The sequence below is a fragment of the Bubalus kerabau genome, chromosome X, assembly GCF_029407905.1.
Source record: "Bubalus kerabau isolate K-KA32 ecotype Philippines breed swamp buffalo chromosome X, PCC_UOA_SB_1v2, whole genome shotgun sequence".
Taxonomy (NCBI): domain Eukaryota; kingdom Metazoa; phylum Chordata; class Mammalia; order Artiodactyla; family Bovidae; genus Bubalus; species Bubalus kerabau.
In genome coordinates, this window is record NC_073647.1 from 103,466,244 (window position 1) to 103,480,331 (window position 14,088).

The 14,088-nt window shown below is 57.2% G+C and overlaps 2 protein-coding genes across 2 annotated transcripts; one reads left to right on the forward strand and one right to left on the reverse strand.

The window, feature by feature from the left end:
• Positions 1 to 3,273: 3,273 nt before the first annotated feature.
• Positions 3,274 to 10,526, forward strand: CCDC120 (coiled-coil domain containing 120). Its single transcript, XM_055563600.1, has 10 exons — positions 3,274 to 3,306; positions 3,472 to 3,562; positions 3,701 to 3,834; positions 4,512 to 4,652; positions 5,236 to 5,533; positions 6,014 to 6,076; positions 6,369 to 6,543; positions 6,680 to 6,778; positions 7,940 to 8,854; positions 9,346 to 10,526. The coding sequence occupies exons 2-10, from the start codon at positions 3,514 to 3,516 to the stop codon at positions 9,458 to 9,460; spliced, it is 1,989 nt and encodes a 662-aa protein (XP_055419575.1). The 5' UTR covers positions 3,274 to 3,306; positions 3,472 to 3,513; the 3' UTR covers positions 9,461 to 10,526.
• On the reverse strand, positions 10,502 to 14,038 carry PRAF2 (PRA1 domain family member 2). The gene is made up of 3 exons (XM_055563599.1): positions 13,537 to 14,038; positions 12,337 to 12,554; positions 10,502 to 11,869 (listed from the first exon to the last, which is right to left on the reverse strand). The coding sequence occupies exons 1-3, from the start codon at positions 13,713 to 13,715 to the stop codon at positions 11,730 to 11,732; spliced, it is 537 nt and encodes a 178-aa protein (XP_055419574.1). The 5' UTR covers positions 13,716 to 14,038; the 3' UTR covers positions 10,502 to 11,729.
• Between the last annotated feature and the right edge of the window lie 50 nt (positions 14,039 to 14,088).

Here is a 14,088-nt window from a genome sequence, read left to right on the forward strand (position 1 = left end):
CTTTGCTGGGATGATTTCTTGTGACGCTGCAGAAGGTTGTAGGGTCCTGAGACATGGTCTCTCTTAGAAAAGTGGACCTCATTTGTCCCACTTTGGCAAACTGTTACCTCAACGAGGGTGGGAATTGCCTTCCGACCTTTTCCCACATCTGCCTCCCCTTGGGAGGAAAGGGTAAAGGATCTCCAGAAAGTGATGGGTGCTGCCACAAGAGACACACACCCAGTGCACACCCGAGTCCTTCCGTGTGCTTAGCCTCTCCCCAGACCTCCAGCCTTTGGCTCCTAGGGTGGGCAGGATTGAATCTGGGCACTTGGGCAGCACCAGAGGCAGCTACCACTCCCACGACCATTAGCCCTTCCTCCTCGGTCCTCTGCTAGGTATTTGGGGTAAAGGGGGAGGTCCAGGCTCTCTTCTTGGCCATGCTGGACTCCCGGGGGAGACATGACTCCAAGACAGCTCCTAAGGGTGACCCAAGCCCTGGTGTCAGTCAGGCAAGGGTTAAAAGGTATGGGCTGGCCCAGTCCCTGGCCAGGTAGGCTGGGCCATTACCTAGTGGGAGGTGGCCTCGGCATCCGCCACTGGGCTCACCACTTATTGCCACTACCAGCGGGAGCAGGGCCTGGTCGAAGCAACTTTTTTTTTTTTTTGAGGTACCTGAGGCCACCCCACAGCACCTCTCTGACGGGTGAGCACCCGGGAGCAGTGGGGCCAGGGGCGAGGGGTGAGGGGAAAAGGGCATGGGTATGCTGAAGTTCCCTGCCAGAGAGAGCGAGGTTTGTGTGAGAGGCACAACCAGGAAGCAAGGCCTGGCTAAAGGGGCAAAGCCTAAAATGTCCAATTTCCTTTCCTGGCATGAAGCCGGTTCTTTGCTGGAAGTGGATGAGGGGAAGGGACGAGGGAGAAGAGAAGCTGGCACCCTATTAGCAGAAGAGTGCCCCTTCTCCACTCCCTCCTATTTCCTGTCCCCTTTCCTCCACTGCTGAGGTAGCCCTTGCTCCCCTTCAAGGGCTCATCCCCCTAGGAAAGCGTAGATTGGGGTATTGAGAAACTGCCTCCCACACCTGTCTGCCCACCACCCCTATCTGTCCCCCTAGAGGGGGCCCTGGGGGAACCTCTCGGGCAGTGTGGGGAACAGTGCAGTACATCAGGAGTTGTTATTTGCTCCAGAGATGGCAGGATGTAGAAATGGGGGTCCCACTGAGGTGTTGGGGTGCCACCTAGGTGAGGTGTCTTGGTTGTAAACAGTCATTACAGCCAGGAATTTCTTTCTCGGCTGTGGTGTCAGAAGGGCAGACCTGAAAAACCTGCTGGGCCCGGCCGCCTCTGGGTGTGTGTGGGGGCCCTTTGCAGCTCTCTCACTGCAGCCCATCCTCAGATAGGACAGGGACACAGGGTTACCAGTGGGGAGCCCCCGGGGCTGGTTGGGAGTGTGTTGGGGAGGGAACTGCTGGGATCCCCTCTTTCTCACCATCCTTGGGTGGGAACCAGGCTGCCCCAGGCCCCCAGGCCAGCATGGAGAGGGTAGGCGAGTGGAGGCAGAGGCTTGGGAGCGGGTGTGAGAGTGTGGGGGTGTGGGGCGTTGACCTGTGTCTAACCTGCCTGATGACCCCATGACTCAGGCCCTAGCTATGTCCCTGAAGTCAGGCTGACAGGGTGTGGAGTCGGGGTTCCTGTCTGGACCCCGTGTGGACTTCCAGGATGCCACAAGCTCTACAAGCTCCCAGGGAAGGAAGGCTGAGGGAGATGGAAGGAAGATGAAGCAGCCCAGTGTGGGATGGAGGAGTGATCCTGGTGAATGGGCCCATTGGGGAGGAGTTGAGGCTCCTGTTGGGGTTAAGGAAGGTTTAGGGGAGCCCTCCTCAAACCCAAATGGGAGCTGGGGAAGAAGGAACCCCTGGAGCCAAGGAGCAGAGGAATCTAAGCTGGGACCTCAAGGAAAGCCTACCATGCCAGGCAATGTCAGACCTTGGAAGGTAGCTGCTGCCTGGAGGTGCAAAATAGCTTTAGGGACTGACCCCACCCTGATTTTGAGGATTAGGAACCCCTGCTTTGTTGGAGGGGCATAGACCCCAAGAGGTGGGTGAGAGGCCTGCTGAGAAACTGCTGGCACCCTATTAGTACCTTGGCCATGTACTCCAAGATACACATAGGGAAGGGGCTTGAACCCACCCCACCAAGGCTGCCTGGGTCCTCACACCTGGCCACCACGTAACGACAAGCTGGGGATTGCGGAGGCAGGTAGAGATGGAACCTCGGTAGCTTCAGGAGGTCCCCCCAGTCGCCTGCTGCCGAGGTCAGACCAGGTGGTGGGAGGTGATGTCACCTAGCTGCCCAGCTGGGGACTGAGCAGGCTGTGGGAGGGAGGGAGCAAACTCCAAAGGAAGGGATGAGGACAGGGCTGGCAACCAGCCAAGGCTAGCTCCATGGTCAGCCAGGGTGTCTGGGGCAGAGAAGGAGGCAGTCGCTTGTTATCTGCAGCTGTGGACTTTGCCACTCCCAGTCCTGGCAGGGTGACTTCCCTATGCCTGTGTGGGACAGGCTGGCATGCTGGGTGGGGCTGGATGGGTCCTGAGGCCAAGTGCACGCTTTTGCTGCTGCACCAGGGCCACAGGATGGAGTTGGGACAAGGAGCAACTCACACACCTTGCAGTCATTCTTTTATTCACCCAGCAGACACTCCCTGAGCACTTGCTGTGTGCCCAGAAGTATTCTGAATGCCAGAGATACTGATAACATTTTCTGTTCTCATAAAGGTACAAGGGAGGCATAGTCTTGACATAGTGTGGGGGCCCACCTCTGGAAGTCACACTGAAGCCTCAGAATATAAGAGAGAACCAGGGGCTGGAGTGGCCGGAGGGGAAAGTGCACTCCAGACAGCAGCCGCAGCCTGCGCAAAGGCTTGGACCCCTGATGGGCTGAGAGGTTATGAGGGATTCCTGAGGTTCAGCACCTCTGGGGAGGGAGAGTGTTGGACCAGAGGGTGGGCCTGGCTACATCCTTAGCCGTAGGCAGATTATTTCATCTCTTTGTGTCTTACTCTTATCTCTAAAATGGAGGTAACGATGGTCACAGAAATTGCCATCGCAGGGTGGTTGTGAGGATTAAATGTGACATATAAGGTGACTGTTCCAGGCACCCAGGTGGTTAATAAAGGCCCACTGTTGTTCTAGTTGGTTGTATCTGTACTGTTAATTCTCCTTTCCCAGGCAAGACTCCTGACGGTGGCCCATGGGCCTCTGACGAGGTGTTGTAAGTCCGCCCAGCTCCCCACTTGCTGTGCTCCCACTCAATGGGAAGGGAACTAAGGTACCCGGGCCTTGACATTGGCACAGATTCTGAGAGGGCAGGCCAAGCAGGTGGGTGGGGTCAGGGTCCTCCTTATTCGCAGCTGGGGCACGGGAACCCGGGTAGGGGTGGAGGGTGGGGGCGCATGCCGGATGATCCCCAGTGGCTCCCCTGCATCACTGCTAGGCCTTGTGCAGCCATCAGTCACGGCATCCTGACAGCTTCAGGATGGAAGTCAAAGGTCAGCTGATCAGCTCTCCCACCTTCAACGCCTCAGGTCAGTGTCTGGTTCCCCCTCCTGCTGCCTCCTCCCCTGCTGAGTTACCACTCGCCTGTGTGGGAAAGAGTGGGCCCTGGCCCCACAGCTGCTCCAGAATGCCCCTCACCCCCTGATCTTCACTCCCTCTGTGTCCAGCTGCCCTGTTTGGAGAGGCTGCACCCCAGATGAAGTCAGAGCGTCTACGGAGTCTGCTCGACCGGCAGCGGGCCCTGCAGGAGGCCCTGAGCCTGAAACTTCAGGAGCTTCGGAAAGTGTGTCTCCAGGAGGCGGTGAGGGCCTGAACCTAAGGGCGTCTGTGGTGGGGGGAGGTGGGGAGGGGGTGGGGGGAGAGGGGTGAGGAGTAGGGACGAGGTAGGCAGACTGAGCCACTTGTCTGAGCTGGAGATTCTCCAAAGCTCAGCTTGGATGTCTTCAAATACAGTAATATTTTACCACAATCCCCTATCAACAATTTGAAATCCAAAGAAGAAGAAGAAAAGCCTCAAAGACAAAAGAAGTTATTTCCCAAATGTGGCAGTAAAACCTGACCAGAAGTGACATGGGCTGATTTATAGTTTCGATTTACCTCTCTTGCTGCGAATGTCCACACAGTTTGCCAGAAACGGTAATGCGGTTCAGAGCATGCAGCCCAGGCCCTGAAGGGAGTGTCATATAATATGTAGTATACAGATGGTGTCACCTTTATAAAAACTGTGAGATTCTGGATTCCAAAGCAGGCTTCCCTGCCTCCCATGCCCACCGGCCCTGGGCTTTGGGCCATGGAGGGGCTGAGAGTGTGCCACACACCCACCTGGTGGAGAATTAGGAAGAGGAAGAGAAATAACAGGTGTGGGTGCTGAGCAGGGCTGGGCTCCTAGTCAGACTTTTGTACCTTCGTGTGTCATGACTGCTTTGCCCCATCCCCCCAACTAACCCTTGGTAGTTTCCAACCCCTGACCCCACCCAGGAGCTGACTGGCCAGTTGCCTCCCGAGTGCCCACTGGAGCCTGGTGAACGACCCCAGTTGGTCCGCCGGCGCCCCCCTGCAGCCCGCGCCTACCCTCCACCTCACCCTAACCCAGCACACCACTCCCTGTGCCCCACCGAGGTGAGCTGATGGGCATGCCGAGCAAGGTGGGGGTGGGACAGGATCCTGGAGGAAGCTGAGAGGGGCTTATGGCCAGGGAAAGGAGAGACTAAGGTGGGGAGGCTTCCCTGGTGGCTCAGAATCCACCTGCAATGTGGGAGACCTGGTTTCCATCCCTGGGTGGGGAAGATCTCCTGGAGAAGGGACGGCTACCCACTCCAGTATTCTTGCCTGGAGAATCTCATGGACAGAGTAGCCTGGTGGACTACAGTCCATAGGGTCACAAAGAGTGGGACACAACTGAGCACCTTTCACTTTCACTTTCAAGGTGGGGAGGGAAGGAGCTTAAGGGAGGTGGCTTCCAGGTCTGAGAGAAGATGCTGGTCCCTAACTGTCAGGATAAGCATTTCCCCCTGCCCCAGGAAGATGAGCAGGTGCAGCTCTAATGCACACAAACCCTGCCCCCAGAGGAACAGTAGGCGCCCCCAGAAGGGGCAGGCCCTGCCCCCAGCCTATCCAGGCTCTGACACCGCCTGGTCCTGGTGCCTGGCATTTCCATTTCCGACATCTGGTCCTGTTGCACCGTCTCGGGTGGGCCCCACAGGAGCTGGCGCTTGAGGCCCTGGAGCGAGAGGTGTCTGTGCAACAGCAGATCGCCGCAGCTGCCCGCCGCCTGGCCTTGGCCCCCGAGCTCAGTGCCGAGCAGCGCCGGCGCCGGCGCCAAGTCCAGGCAGATGCCCTTCGGAGGTTGCACGAGCTGGAGGAGCAGCTTGGGGAGGTCCGGGCCCGCCTTGGCCTCTCGGGGCTCCCGCCATCCCAGCCCCTGCCCCTGTCCACCGGAGGAGCCGTTATCACCGCCCAGGGAGTCTGCCTGGGCACGCGTCTCGCTCAGCTCAGCCATGGTGAGCCAGGCCCTGTTATCCCACCGACGAGAGCGGGAAGGTGGGCACTGGCTAAGGGGCTGGCAGGGGTGGAGTGGATGAGCAGCCAGTGAAGATTGGGGGAGGTAGGCAGGACTTAGGGGACCCTAGCTGTGAGAGGAATTGTAGACTGCTCCCAGGCAAGGGTGGGGACATTGGGAACAGGCCTCAGGAAAGTGAGGGACAGGGGCTTCCCTGGCTGTCCAGTGGTTAAAGCTCTGCACTTCCACTGCGGGGGGCACAGGTTTGATCTCTGGTACTAGAACTAAGATCCCTCGTGCTACTCAGTGCAGCCCCCCACTGCCAAAAAAAGTGAGGGAATAAGCCCCTGGTGGTCTTGGATTTAGGTAAAGGTGGATTCTTGGAAAGGGTGCCAGGTGGGGAGGAGACGGTCCAGTGGTGTAAGGGGGTGGCACCCAGGCCTTGCATTGATAAACCTGGGTCTCCGCTTCTCACCTGTAGAGGATGTAGTTCTGCACTCGGAGAGCAGCTCCCTCTCAGAGTCTGGGGCCAGCCATGATAATGGTGAGAACCCTTGTCCCCTAAATTCTCCTGTTCTTTGATGCATTGCCCCTGCCCTCCCTCTTCAACTCCTCTTTAGCCACACCCCATCCTCTGGTGGAGCCCCCATCTTCTTCACTTCACCGCCCTCCCCCCTGTCCCTCCCATCAGCCCCAGTTCCTGCCCTCCTCCCTTGGTTCCTCCTCTACCTGTCCTACCCTGCTTAGCCCTCTGCACCTCCCTAGCCCCTGCCCTTGGCTTTGTCTACAACCCTCCCATTGAATCCCCCCTCCACCATTTTCTCCCTTCTGCTCAGAGGAGCCCCGTGGCTGCTTCCCTCTGGCTGAGCGCCCCTCACCGCCCAAGGCCTGGGACCAGCTGCGGGCAGTCTCTGGGGGCAGCCCTGAGCGGCGAACCCCATGGAAACCACCCCCATCGGATCTTTATGGGGATCTGAAGGGCCGGCGAAACTCTGTGGCCAGCCCCACCAGGTGAGGGTGAGCCCCTCCACTCCTTCCGCACAGCCAGGAGTGGGGGCTGAGCCTGGGTGGGCAGGAGGACCTGCTGGGAGGTAGGGTTTCTAACCTGGCCCCCACCCCCACCCTGGGCCCACATGTCTCTGTCTAGCCCTACACGCTCACTGCCCAGGAGTGCCTCCAGTTTTGAGGGGCGAAGTGTGCCTGCTACTCCCGTCCTCACCCGGGGCGCTGGCCCCCAGCTCTGCAAGTAAGTGGACTCTAAGGGTGAGTTTGAGGACCAGAGGAGGGAACTGGTAGTTCTAACAGGGGGTACTGGGGAGAGTATTTGGATTCCAAGAGTGTAGGACATGAAAGACTGGGCTTTGAATCCATCAGTTTTATTCTGATTTTCTGTGTAGGTTGTATGAAAAAGCAAGAATTTTATTTATGCTTCAGAACTTTTGTCCATAATGCATCCTATTACATGATAAAGAAATATAGGTAAAATATCTTTTGGAATATGGCATACATAATGTATGTGTAACATCACATTATAAATAAATTTTTTAATTGACCAAAAAAAGAAAAGAAAAGCTGAGCTTTGAAAGGTGAATAGGAGTTGTCTTGGTGGAGAAAGAGGGTGGGGATTTGGGGCAGAAGCATTGAAGTTTTGAGTATGGGGTTTTTTGTGCATTTTGGGCAAGTCATTTCCCTTCTCTGAATCTTGGTCTCCTCATTTGTAAAACAGGCATATCAATATGTGTCTCTGGAAGAGGCTGTAGGCATAAATGAGTTCTGGTTAACATGTGCTGCATACCTGCCATCTGCTAGGAGTCAGTCCTTTACTTGGTATCAAACTCATTTAGTTATCACAACATCCCTATGAGGTAGATGCCATTATTCTCATTTTAGAGATAAGAAACCCGAGACACAGAGAGGTTAACTAACTTGTTGGTAAACCAAAGACTTGGTATTTGAACCCAGACAAATTTGACTCAAGAGTCTGTGCTTTTAACCATGGTAGTCTCCTAGTCCTTAAACAAATACGTACTTACCAAGGGCCTACTTTTTCCAGGCTGTGAACAAAAGTCCCCATTCTTGTGATGCTTGCATTCTATGAATAGTGTCCTCCCCTGCTAGCATTTCCTCTGGAGTCCCTTGCTTCCATCTCCCTCGGAGCTAACAGCCCCAGGCACCCCATACATTTTCAACCCCTCTGCTCCCCAGTCCTGGCTAGGACCTCTGCTGCTCTTAATGTGCCACTCCCTAACGCCTTTATACCCCATTTCTAGTCCGGGGCCCATTGTGGAGTATGAAAATGAAGGCCCAGAGAGAGCCGTGTGTTGGGGGAGGGGTTGCGGAGCGTACTCATCCCATCTGCCTGATATTTCTGACCCTTCTCCCATCACCCCCACCTCTGTGCCCCTAGACCCGAAGGCCTCCATTCTCGCCAGTGGTCCAGCAGCCAGGACTCCCAGATGGGCTTCCCACGGGTGGACCCTGTCTCCGACCGCACCTCCCTCTTCGCAGCTCGCACCCGCCGCAGCAATAGCTCCGAGGCCCTGCTGGTGGACAGGGCAGCGGGTGGGGGAGCTGGGTCCCCGCCCGCACCTATGGTTACCCCTGCCACTGGTCCTCCAGTCTGCAAGAGCAGTGAGGTGCTATATGAGCGCCCCCAGCCAACCCCCGCCTTCTCCTCCCGCACGGCTGGCCTCCCAGACCCTCCCCGGGCTGCCCGGCCCAGCTCAGCCGCGCCGGCCTCCCGCGGGGCCCCCCGGCTCCCACCCGTGTGTGGGGACTTCCTCTTGGACTATTCCCTGGACCGGGGCCTGCCCCGTGGGGGTGGCGGGACAGGCTGGGGGGAGCTGCTGCCCGCAGCTGAGGTTCCAGGACCCCTCTCCCGCCGGGATGGGCTCGTCGCCATGCTCCCAGGCCCACCGCCTGTGTATGCAGCTGACGGCAGCAGCCCCCTCCTCCGCAGCAAGGACCCCCATAGCCGTGCCCCCCGCACCAAGCCCTGTGGTCTGCCCCTGGAGGCCGCCGAGGGCCTGGAGGCACATCCCAACCCTGTGCTGTGGATGCCCCCACCCGCCCGTATCCCCCCGGCCGGTGAGCGCAGCGGCCACAAGAACCTTGCCCTGGAGGGGCTGCGGGACTGGTACATCCGGAACTCGGGACTGGCCTCGGGGCCCCAGCGTCGGCCTGGGCTCCCCCACATGGGCCCGCAGCACCCGCCCTTCCTCCATGCCCGCTGCTATGAGGTGGGCCAGGCACTGTACGGGGCCCCCAGCCAGGCGCCGCTCCCGCACTCGAGGAGTTTCACGGCGCCCCCTGTCTCCGGCAGGTATGGGGGGTGTTTTTACTGATGGGAAGGGGTCTCTTGAGGCAGATGGCAAAGGTGTCCAGGCCAGGGAGCAGCTAGTCATGGTAGCTAATGACACGGACCACGAAAGAAGTAGCTGCAGCCTTGGCCTATGGTCCCTGGGCCTGCCTGACCCGCATTAATCCGTGGGGACTCGGCGGAGGGGTATCTTGGGCCCCGGTAGCAGCAGTTCTTCACCGAACTATTCGAGAGTTGTAATAGTTGAACAGCCAGTGCATGTCAGCTAAAAATGAGCCTTGAAACTAGGGTGCTGGGAGGAAGGGCTGTCCTGTGCCCCTTGCCTTTCTCTTCCTCTTTTCACCGCGCCCCGCACCTGCGAGCCTAAAGGTACTCTCCTGTGCCTGTTTCCACCTCTTTAACAAGCCTCTTTTCCTCTTTCTGTGTCTTGTCCGTGTTTTCCTCTGTCCGGTCTTCCCACCCTGTCTTCTGGATTCCTGCTACCCCTTCTAAAGATACTACGCGGACTTCCTGTACCCCCCGGAGCTGAGCGCTCGTTTAAGTGACCTGACGCTAGAGGGGGAGCAGTCTTCCGGTTCTGACCCCCAGACCCCGGGAACACTGGTCTGACCCCTTCTGACATGCCCCTTATTGGCCTGGACAAGACTCCAGTTTGGGGAGCGCACAGCTGACCTCGCTGAGCCCTGGGATAGGGTTGCTGTCACTCCTGGTGGTGGGCACCAACCTGATCATCCAAGGCCCCTAGCTCCCTGTGGGCCCATAAAGGTGTCTGACACCCTGCATCTCCTTTCATGCTGTGCTGGAGACTGGGGGCCCTCCGCCAGCTTAAAAGAGAGGAGGTGATGTAATGGAGACTCCAAGCCCCTTCCTCCATTTCTGTTTACAGTTGTGATTTAGGTATTCACTGTCCTCCCCCAACACTAGACATTTTATAAAAAGGGAAACTGTGATCTCATCCTGGTTGGGTTCATTCCTGTCCCTGTGCCCAGCCTGCTCCATTCAGGAACCCCCTCCACAAAATGGACCAGATAGGGTCTTGGGGCCCAATTTAGGGCGGTCAGGAGACTGATGTGAACAGAACTCCCTGCCACCCATCCGCTGGGACAATTTTTTCTTGGCAGAGGTGCCCACATTTGGAAAGAATGAAGTCTCTGCCCACATGTGGAAGGACTGAAGTCTGGGTGGGAGGCTTGGGTTCATTTTCCCTTACCCAGGGGTGCCTGAAGGTGCCCCAGATCCTGTCTGTCTGTGCCCGCTGCCTCTGCCCACAGAATCAGATGGCTCAGCCTTTGGTGGCAGCCTCTGCCCTCTTCCCAATCAGGAAGCCCCACAGGAGGACCAAAGGGCAGAGCCATTGGGTGTTTTGTGTCCTGGAATGCTGCGGTGGTGGAACCTAGCATCTGGTAGATGCCAGTGAAATCCTCAAGTGACGTCTTGCCACTGGCTCCATCACATCTTCCTTGGCTTTCCTTCCATCCACCACTTTTAAAAAAAAATCCACACAAGCTGTGTTTTCTATGATACCTTTCTGTGACTTTCTGAAGCTGGGGGTTCCTCTACCCCCTTTACCTGGTGTGAAAACTTTTCTTTTTGTACCAACGGTTCTGGACCCAAAACACTACCCACATTGGAAGGGGATTTCTATAATAAATGTGTAAACTGAACCCATGTATTGCTTCCCTATCTGCCTTGCCTTGGGGGCCCACATCTTTACCTAAGATGACATTTTAACAAGAAAAAAATATAGCACTGTGGAAACAGCCTTTGATAACGTAATCTGCTTTGGTTTTACTTGCTTTGTGATGTGGGGCAACTTCACCTGTCCATGCCCAGATTCCTAGGCAAGAGCCCTTAGAGATACAAATGATGGCAGCAAACACTCCTTGCCCTTCACTCCCTTGTGTGTTAATGCCACTCGAGGGATTCCCTGGTGGAACAGTGGTTAGGACCCTGCACTTTCACTGTTGGAGGGCCAAGTTCAACCCCTGGTCAGGGAATTAACATCCAACAAGCTGCTCAGCACTGAAAAAAAAACAAAAAAAACCCCGCCACTCCAGAGGTAATAGATTTGAGAAAGGAACTGAAAGCTCGTCTTTTCAGCTCACATATGTGACAGACTCAGTCAGAAAAGTCTCCAGCAGAATTGAAAAGCAGGTTACTTCTGGCCATTGAAACACACAGACTACCCAAGAGGCCCAAATTGACTTGAGCAATGCAACAGCCTTTATTGTTGCAGCAATACTGCTATATATGCCCCATTCCTGGTCAGGGCTACCCCCACACCCCACCCCACGGTCCTTGTCACTGTGGAATTTTTCGGAGAAGTGGCAGAACTCCTAAGCAGAGCTGGAGGGAGGCAAGTGGGACTGGTGAGTGTTGGGGTCACCTGGGACCAAGGGTTCAATGGGGTCAGGATACCTGAATCCTCTACCCTGATGGGGGCTGAGAACACTTGGATCCTGGGTTCCAAGCTGGGGTGGCGTCTGGAAAAGCCTTGGTTCAGGGTTCAGGATTTGAGAATGCCTCGGTCCCAGACCCCAGCTTTGGGACTGAGCATGGAGGATAGATGGGTCCCAGATTGGGGTTGGGGGTGTGGACCTAGAGTTTGAGGTTGGCTATGGTGCTCTGGTCTCCAACGCTCAGTTTTGGGCTGGATGTGTCTCTGGGTCCAAGTTCAGGGCTGGGAAGACTCTGGTTTCCTAAAATGGGGGTGGGGGTGGGTATGAGGGAATATCCCAGTTTGGGACCTGGGGAAAGGGTTGCAGTTGTCTTTTGAACTGGGTGGGAGGCTCCTATTTTAAAGGTTGGGCAAGGGCTCTGGGTTCGGGCCGGGGTGGGGATGGCATTCTCCATGCCTTTGGGTACAGATCCCAGGCCCCTAGGATCCAGCCTCCTGTTCTTGTCCCAGCGCCTCCAGTAGCAGCCCCATTGGTGTCCGCTTGAGACCAATGCTCTCGATCTTGTTCTCAATCTTGTTCTTGAGGTTGCGCAGGCGCAGTGACGCATGCACCAGGATCACTGTGGGCAATACCGAGAGGAGTGGGGTCAGTGGGATGCGACATCTGCCTTTAGCTAATGGGGGGCTGGAGAAAGGAACTGGAACACTGGCAGACCAACGGAATGGTCGGTAGCCAGGTCGCCTCCGAACCCTGCTAATATGGCGGAATAATATGTTTCACAACAGGGGCGTGGCCAGAAGGGTGCGCAGCAATGTGGACGTGGCCGGCGGAAGGCACTTCATACCAGCAGTGACGCCCAGAAAGGCGGGTAGTAAGAGGGGCGTTCCCAGAGAGGGGCGTTCCCAGAGAGGGGCGTTCCCAGAGAGGGGCTCAAAGCCAGGGAAGGCGCTTTGTAAGGGAGGGGTGTGGCCTTGCCCGCCGAGTATCCCAGCCCCCTCTCAGCCCAGGAACCGGGGTAGGGCGGGCCTGGCGCCGTTCACGAGCGCTGGCTGTCTTCCCGGTTATCTCAGGGTAGTGAAGACTCACGAAGCACTGGCCCGGCGATGCTGAGCAGGAAGGTGCCAGCGCCGCCCGCGGCCCAGAGAACGAGGAAGCCGACGGCAAGCACTGCGGCCAGGCAGGCGGCTGGGTGGCTGCGACGGCAGCGGCGCACGGCGGCTCGATTCTCAGCCGCGCACACCAGCATGCCAAGGGCCACCGCCACTACCAGCGCGCTTAGGAGGGTGTGCAGCGGGCGCACGTACCTGTGGGGACAATGGAACTAAGCTAGCCCCCGGGCAGGCGGGGAGAGGGCCTCCCAGACCACCGTCCACCAAAGCCTGGATGGGCCCCAAGAGCTCTGGTTTGTTCCCACCTCTACCCCTGCTCTGGATCCTCCCGCTCGGTAAATACTCCCACCAGCCCTGTTCCCAAGAGGTCCACCCTCCAGGTCTTCTAACTTCTGGGAGCCCTGGGCTCCCCGCAGAACCCACTCCAGCTGCACCTCCCCATTCCAAGCCTGACCCCAAACCCGCTCTTTGCAAAGGCCCAGCCCTTGCAAATTCCTCTTCCAGTCCTATTTCCCATACATTTCCCACTCTCCAAGCCCAGAGTCCTTTCCAGACTTCCTTTCCTTGAAATTCCCCCTCCAGGCTCCCATTTCCTACAGATTCCTCCCTCCATCATTGCTAGAACCCCTTCCAGGCTTTCAGTACCACTCTTAACTTCCAATTCTGACCAAGACCTTCCTCCAGGTTCTCCAACTGTCCCTCGTCTCAGGCCTTCCATCTTGGGTCCTTCCTCATAACTCAAGTTTCCCAACTAGTACCTGCTCCTGGAGCATTCCAATTATAGCCAGGTTCCAAGTCCAGATCCTCCACAAGTCCACTCTTCAACTTGACCAAGTCCAGCCCCTGTCTCTGCAGTGAATTGTTCAAGGCCACCTAAAGCTGGTCCCATCACCCCTCAGGCAGTCATGTCCCAATTTCAGGCCCTCCTTATCTTCAGATCCACACTTAACCCTACCCCCGCAGGACCTATTCCAGCCGCCCCTCCCATCCCAACCTGTCCCTAAACCTTTGCAAAGGCCCAGCCCTCTTCGAGGGCTTCTGTCACCCAGTTTCCCCCTCAGTTCCTCATACTACTGAATTCGCCCTTCAAGGTCTTCATCCCTCTAAAAATCCCGCGGGCCCACCCTCCATGCCAGTGGGCATCCCCGGCCAACCGGCGCCTCCCTCCCTCCCTCACCCGGCCAAAGCGAGACCAAGGCCGAAGCAGATAAGGTAGTTGGTTTGGTAGTAGAGGAGGTTGTTGATGACGCGGTGGCACCATCGCTGTGGGTCGCAAGGATCCGGGGCCACCAGACGCGCGGACCCCAAAACGAAGTCGTCCAGGGCGCGTAGCGGTGGCAGCCGCACCTCCGACATCCTGCCTGTCGATGTAGCTGGACCAGAGAAGCGGTCGGACTACAACACCCGTACCACCCCGCGCCAACACGGGGCACACCGGGAAATGAAGTCTGGACCCTTCAGCCGCTACCCGGACGACCCAGTGGCTGCGCATGTGCACCGATGCACGTGACCGGAAGTGAAGGCAACAAACCGGAACTGTAGACTGGCAGGGGCTGCCGGGAAATTAAGTCTGCGCCATGGGGCGAGACATTCCCATCCACCCCCACGCGGGGGCGCCACAGGGCCGGTTGAGGGACATGCTGGCTGTTCTGGCACCCAGTAGCCAGACCTTAAAGAACACGCAGAGACTGTCAGAAGGACCTGAGCAAGATGCCACTTCCTTCCCGTC

Bases quoted from the DNA above. Each gene is read 5' to 3' on its own strand.
- CCDC120 (XM_055563600.1), top strand. From the start codon at position 3,514: ATGGAAGTCAAAGGTCAGCTGATCAGCTCTCCCACCTTCAACGCCTCA. The intron at 4,653-5,235 runs GTGAGCTGATGG...TGGGCCCCACAG, and splicing joins ACTCCCTGTGCCCCACCGAG to GAGCTGGCGCTTGAGGCCCT. The intron at 6,077-6,368 runs GTGAGAACCCTT...CCTTCTGCTCAG, and splicing joins TGGGGCCAGCCATGATAATG to AGGAGCCCCGTGGCTGCTTC.
- PRAF2 (XM_055563599.1), bottom strand. From the start codon at position 13,715: ATGTCGGAGGTGCGGCTGCCACCGCTACGCGCCCTGGACGACTTCGTT. The intron at 12,555-13,536 runs GTGAGGGAGGGA...TTGTCCCCACAG, and splicing joins CTTGGTCTCGCTTTGGCCGG to GTACGTGCGCCCGCTGCACA. The intron at 11,870-12,336 runs GTGAGTCTTCAC...TATTGCCCACAG, and splicing joins CATCGCCGGGCCAGTGCTTC to TGATCCTGGTGCATGCGTCA.